This window comes from Gallinula chloropus (genome assembly GCF_964237585.1).
Source record: "Gallinula chloropus genome assembly, chromosome: 25".
Lineage (NCBI taxonomy): Eukaryota > Metazoa > Chordata > Aves > Gruiformes > Rallidae > Gallinula > Gallinula chloropus.
This window is the reverse complement of record NC_140110.1, coordinates 5,679,039-5,685,591: the sequence shown is the minus strand read 5'-3', so window position 1 is coordinate 5,685,591 and position 6,553 is coordinate 5,679,039. Positions and strand designations below refer to the sequence as shown.

General features: G+C 52.1%; 1 protein-coding gene across 1 annotated transcript; it reads left to right on the top strand.

Moving 5' to 3' along the window:
• Window positions 1–4,535: 4,535 nt before the first annotated feature.
• On the top strand, window positions 4,536–5,291 carry LOC311200914 (olfactory receptor 14C36-like; the record flags this gene model as incomplete). Its single annotated transcript, XM_084275217.1, has 1 exon — window positions 4,536–5,291. The coding sequence occupies one exon, from the start codon at window positions 4,536–4,538 to the stop codon at window positions 5,289–5,291; it is 756 nt and encodes a 251-aa protein (XP_084131343.1).
• Window positions 5,292–6,553: the final 1,262 nt, after the last annotated feature.

The window sequence follows — 6,553 nt, the reverse complement described above, 5'->3', positions numbered from 1 at the left end:
CCGTGGCAGATGGTGGGGCTGTGTTTCCAGCCCTGGGGCAGTCGATCTCAAGTGTACTGGATTCTCTTCCAACTGAAAGCAAACTGTGGCCTGGATTCTGCTGCCAAAGGTATCGAGAAAACCACATTTGCAATGTCAGTTGTAGTGTAGCACTTGGCTGCAGGTCTGGCACTGCAGCACTCAGAGGCAGCGTGACCTCATTCAGGGCACGATAGTCCAGCCTCAGCCTCCACTCTGCACTGGGCTTCTGCACTGGCCAGATTGCACTGTTGAAGGGTGAGCGGGTTCTACCAATCACTCCCTGACTCTGCACTTGATGATCAGTTTCTGAATGGGAATCAGGGAGTCTCTGTTGGGTGTGGTATTGTTGCCATGGTAGCAACTGGTACTCAGTGTTCTTCAACCTTTAGCAGCCCCACAACAGCAGGGTCTTCTGACAGCCCAGGCAGAAGAGACACTTGTTCAATGTCTTCTGTCTCTGAGGCAGCTATTCCAAAAGCCCACTGGTACCCTTTTGGGTCTTTGAAGTGCCCTCTCCAGAGGAAGTCTATGCCCAGTATGCACAGAGCTGCAGATCATCAGCATCACACTAAATCATCTCTCACATGGCTCATCCCCTCAGATAATGGATATCTCTCTCCATGGCCATCCACTGGTCTGGCCAATACACAACATCTTCAATGAACTGGTACCCTGCCCTTACACTTGATAGAAGTCACCTCCAGAGGCTGAGGGCTTGAGGCTTCCTTCCAATTACCTTGTTACTGCCTCCTCTCTGGACAGGGATCCCAGCTGCTTGGCCTCCCTGCCTTCTCCCTGCTGCGTGCCCCATTGTCCCAGCATGGCAGTAGCCAGGTGATGATACACTCCCCTGGCAGGCGGCTGAAGTCTATTCTCATGTCTCTCAGCTCAAGGACAAGGATTGGGTTATAACCTCTGGTATTGCCTCTTCAGGGCCTTGCAATGGTCCCAGTTCATCAGCATCTCTCCCGATGAGGACTGATTTCTCCATGTATTTCTTCTTCTGGATAGAGGTGACTGACAGTCGTACTGGTTGGCTGTCTGGATCAGCTCTGGGGTTGGCCTCTGAGGTTTGAGCACCCATGGTGCTTGTTGGGGAGACTGGAGGAGCTGCACTCTCTGAGGCATGGGTAGCTCCAGTGCCTGTTGGAAGGGTTCTTTCTGGCTCAGCTGTGCTGTTGGTTTCTGAGGCCTGGGCAGCCACAGTGCCTCTGGATCTGTTTTCCTTGTCTAGGTATTTTTTCATGCCCTCCCACACCCCATGCCATCCCTGACCCTTCAGCCCAGGGAAGACCTCTTGGCAATATTCTTGGCACAGTTGTTGGTTACACAGAGGTCCAGACAGACATTCAGGACAGAGAGCAAGACACATATGCTGGTCTGAACATCCCAGGGATAGTCAACGTTCTCAACAGATGCTGTAAAAAGCCTAAAGGGAAAAGGGGAGGAGAAAGCACCCCTCACCTCATCCTCTACCGTTATCACAAATCTTCAGACTTAATATTAGGCACCAAAAAGGGCTGTGGTGGTTCAGCTCCAACCAGTGACTGAGCAGCACATGCCGCTCACTCACTCCCACAGGAGAAACAGACAGAGCCTTAGTGGGCTGGCCTAAGGACAGTTTACTGACCAAATCACCATGATAGGAGAACAGCCCAGAGTGAATTTCACTTCTCCCCAGTTATGAACCAGTCACTGCACAACATGATGACCAACCCAATGACTCGGCTGCACTTGCACTGCCCTGAAGGCACCAGGAGTGCCCCTCCCCAACAAGCCCCTTTTCTGGGGGAGTGATGTCAAGTGGTGTGGAAAATGGCCTGGGCTAACTCAGCTCTCCTGTGCTGCCTGCCTGGGGAGGTTAACTCTTCCCTGAAAAGATCCAGGACAGATGGGATGGGATTGGGATGGGGATGGGATGATGTAGTCAAGGCACCCATCGATCAGGTGGTGTGTCAGTTTGCCAGGGTTGTTTGCCTGTGCAGCTGTAAAGTCACAGGCTGTAGGAGGTGATAACTGCCCCATGACCTGCCCAAACCCTTCCACAAACTCTGCCAGCCAGGGACTGGCTGCTGAGGGAGGAGGAAATGTTGGAGAGTCTATAACAATGATCATTAAACTTTTTCCCAGAGGAGCAGCCAGGAAGATGCCCAGGAAGAGGCAGAATGGCAGGAGCTGCAGCTCCCCTGTGTCTGCAAAGGCCAGGAGGAGGAACTGGCTGCTGGAGCTGCTGTTGGACATGTGGTGCCTCTGGGTATGGATGGTTCTAACTGTGATCATCTGGTGTCTTGTTATTTGGCCAAAGGAATTCCCCACCAGGCTCAAAAATGCTCCTCATCCCAGGCAGCATTGCTCTATTGGACCTTGAACCCACTCATGTCTCTTGGACCACCTCTGGCCCTTCAGATGACAACAGGGGTTGGTGTCTGAGCAACTCTCTCCTGGCCTCCACCCTCAGTAATTCCCATGGGCACTGGGACCAGCAGCTCCCAGGCAGCCATGCTCCTTAACCTTTGCAGGGGGACAGAGACCCCTGCCTGTCCCTGCCTGGGGGTCCTGTCTCATGCAGAGACAAGGAAAGGTGATTGTCCTGCCCAGCTCTGGTTTGATCAGGAGAAAGGTCTCTGCTTGACACAAGGATTTCTCCTCAGCCAAGGGAGGGAAAGTCAGTGAGAACTTCAGTTTATTTCTAAGTAGGTTCCCTGGAGCTCCAGGGAGGAGCCCAGAGGGGACGGAGGGTATGATGTCTTCACCTGCTCCTCTGCTGTGAGCTGGGCTGGGCTCCTGGGATGGACAGAAGGAGCTCAGAAATATTGCAGCACTGCAGAGAGACAGCTCTGGCCAGGAGCAGCTCCTCTTCCAAGCACACAGGGCTGGGGACACTGCCTGTAGGCACCAAGGGGAGACCTGTGAGGCTGAGAGAGCTGATGGGTGCTGAGAGCTCACTGGAGGAGAAATCTGCACAGCCTCTCCCTGGTATGTCTGTGGGTGCAGGGCAATGCAGGTTCTGTTCCTGGAGGGATCTCCTAAAGCTGGGACATGGGGCAGTGTGTGGGGTCTGTCAGGAGGACAGGTTCTCTCTAGGAACAGAAGGTGCTGCCTGGAAGGGATGCCCTTCTGCCGAATCAGAGGGACAGGGCAGGACAGCTGTCTTCTCCTGGGCATGATGAGGGGTGCCCAGGGCTGTCCTTGTGAGCAGGGTCCCTGTGTCCCGGGGTCTGTGTGCTGGGGCAGGGACTCTGCTGCTGCCAGGGTCAGCACTCAGCCTGGCTGGTGGGCTTTCCACAGCAATAGAGACAGCAGCTGTGGGTTGAAGGAGTGACCCAGAGAAGGGCAGCACAGGTTCCCTCTTCTGTAAGAAAATGCTGCCTGGGTCAGCTTTACTTCCAGCTCCAGCTGATTCTTGAGACATTCCAAAGGGACTTTGAAAAAAAAAATCAAGGAAGCATTTTCCTGCAAGGCAGTGTCTGCTTTGACTGTTCCTCTCCTGTGGGCTGTGCTGTGGTAGATGAGAACTTATTTCTCCCCAAAGAATATGCAATGAAAACTCAATTCTTATTAAGACTTTGTAGATTCTCCTGAGCCCTGCACACACAGAGGTTCCCAGGGCAGTGCCCTGATGCCAGGAGGGGTCTGCAGAGCAGAGCTGAGCACAGGGCAGGTTGGATGAGGTCTGTGAGCACAGAGTAGGAGGTGACATGGACAGAGAGAAGCAGCTGCAGGGACAGCTGCAGTTAGCAGAGACATTGGCAAGGAGGAAGAGTGAGCTGCTCCCAGCAATGCCCTGGCAGTGGGGATTTGGTACCTCCCTGACATCACCCACCGTGCTGATACTTTCCCACAGCAACCCCCTGGTTTCTGCCACCCAGCACAGACTCTGCACCCAGACTTCCACGTTTTCAGTCTGAGAAACCTGCGAGTACCTGTCTGTCTGTCCCTGTGCTTGCAGCCCTGGCTGGACTGTTTCTCACGGTTTCCCTTCCTGTCCTTGCTGCCTTTGTCCCACCATTACCAAAGCTCTGCTCTGCCCTCAGGTGAAACTGGAGTGACAGTGCTGAAAAGCTCATTCCTATCCACAGGGGATTTAGTCTGAGATCACACCATCCTTCTATTTACTGACTGCTGCCAGGCAGGACTGAGTTCTTGAGAGTCACAGCTGACCCTCCTCCCAGCAGTGGCACGCTCAAGCCAGCACAGAGCAGAACCCCAAAAGGGACCTGAAGAAAGTCTTCCTGAATACAGAGTCAATGGGAATTGTAAGAGATTTTCCTCAAAGAAGATTTCCCTAACTTCTCACTGTGACTTTTCCTCCTTGGACAGGTCTCCACACTTGATGGCAGCAGATGTCCAACAGCAGCAGCTCCATCAGCCAGTTCCTCCTCCTGCCCTTTGCAGACACAAGGGAGCTGCAGCTCCTGCACTTCTGCCTCTTCCAGGGCATCTACCTGGCTGCTCTCCTGGGCAATGGCCTCATCATCATCACCATAGCCTGTGACCACCACCTCCACACCCCCATGTACTTCTTCCTCCTCAACCTCTCTGTTACTGACATTGGCTGCATCTCCACCACTGTTCCCAAATCCATGGCCAATTCCCTGTGGGACACCAGGGCCATTTCCTACACAGGATGTGTGGCTCAAATATTTTTCTTTGTATTTTTTATCTCCACAGAGTACTTTCTTCTCACAGTCATGGCCTATGACCGCTACGTTGCCATCTGCCACCCCCTGCACTACGGGACCCTCCTGGGCAGCAGAGCTTGTGTCCACATGGCAGCAGCTGCCTTGGCCAGTGGGTTTCTCCATGCTGTGCTGCACACAGCCAATACATTTTCCCTGCCCCTCTGCCATGGCAATGCCCTTGACCAGTTCTTCTGTGAAATCCCCCAGATCCTCAAGCTGGCATGCTCAGAGACGTACACAACGGAAACTGGAGTTATTGTGGTCAGTGCCTGTTTATATTTTGGGTGTTTTGTGTTCATTGTGGTGTCCTATGTGCAGATCTTCAGGGCTGTGCTGAGGATCCCCTCGCAGCAGGGACGGCACAAAGCCTTTTCCACCTGCATCCCTCATCTGGCTGTGGTTTCCTTGTTCCTCAGCACTGGTGTGTTTGCCTATCTGAAGCCCCCCTCCATCTCCTCCCTATTCCTGGACCTGGTAGTGTCTTTTCTTTACTCAGTGTTTCCACCAGCAGTGAACCCCCTCATCTACAGCATGAGGAACCAGGAGCTCAGGGATTCCATGTGGAAACTGAGGACTGGATGTTTCTAAGGAGCAATGAACTGCTCATCTTCGGCATATCACTGGCCATGGAACTCACATTAGGACCAGTCTGTATTATTTGTTTTTTTAGTTGTTGTTTTGTCTTCTTCGTAGCACAGATAGATGTGTGCACTTCACTTTTCTCAGCACGTTTCCACCTCCACTTGCTCTTTGGTAATTCAGATGCTGCTCAGCTCTCCAGTGTCTGCTTTGAGCTTCAGAGAGTTGGAAAATATCCCATCTTTCCAATGTTTGTTTAAAAGTTCTCTCAGAAGTTCAATGCGTTGATAAGTTACATTTCTATGTATCTGAACAAAAGTTGGTTTGGAGAGAATCTCCTCTGAAAGCTGACCCCCTTCATATGCTGCAGGATGAGCATCAGCCAGCAATGTGTCCTCATAGCTAAATAGGTCAATGCCATCCTGGGGTGTATTAGAAGAGGTGTGTTCAGTAGGTCAAGAGAGGCCTTTCTCCCTCTTGCCCTGGTCAGACTGCATGTTGTGTCTAGTTCTGGGCTTCTCAGTTCAAGAAGGACAGAGAACTCCCTGAAAGGTTCCAGGGCAGGGCCAGCAAGATGGTTAAGGGAATGGAACACCTTCCTTATGAGGAAAGGCTGAGGGAGCTGGGCCTCTTTAGCTTGAAGAAGTGGAGACTCAAGGGTGACCTTATTCATGTTAAGAAATACGCAAAGGGTGAGAGTTGGGAGGATGGAGCCAGGCTCTTCTCAGTGATGGCCAGCGTAGGACAAGGGGCAATGGGTGCAAGCTGAAGCAGAGGAAATTCTCTGTGACTATAAAGAGAAACTATCTCACTGTGAGGGTGATGGAGCACTGGGACAGGCTGCCCAGAGAGGTTGGGGAGTCCCCTTCTCTGGAGACTTTCAAACCCACCTGGATGTGTTCCTGTGTGGTTTAGTCTAGGTGATCCTGCTCTGGCACAGAGGTTGGACTAGATGACCTTTTGAGGTCCATTCGAACTCCTAACCTTCTGTGACTCTATGATTTTGTGATTCCTACACAACGGAATGATCCTAAAAGCTCCTGTTCTCATTTTCAGGTTCAACCAGTGTCCACCTTAGGAAGTGCTAAATGTGCAGGTAGGGCTCCAAAGCAAAAGATTTGAGTGCTGAAAGCTATTCCTGGCCTGAAACCTATCTAGGAAGCCCACCAGCATGTAACCTTAGGGCTCAGGTCTTTCCTTTCCTAGGGAAGAGTCCTAACAGTGCCTGTGGACATTTACGGGCTCTCCCAGAATCCAACATTGACACGCTA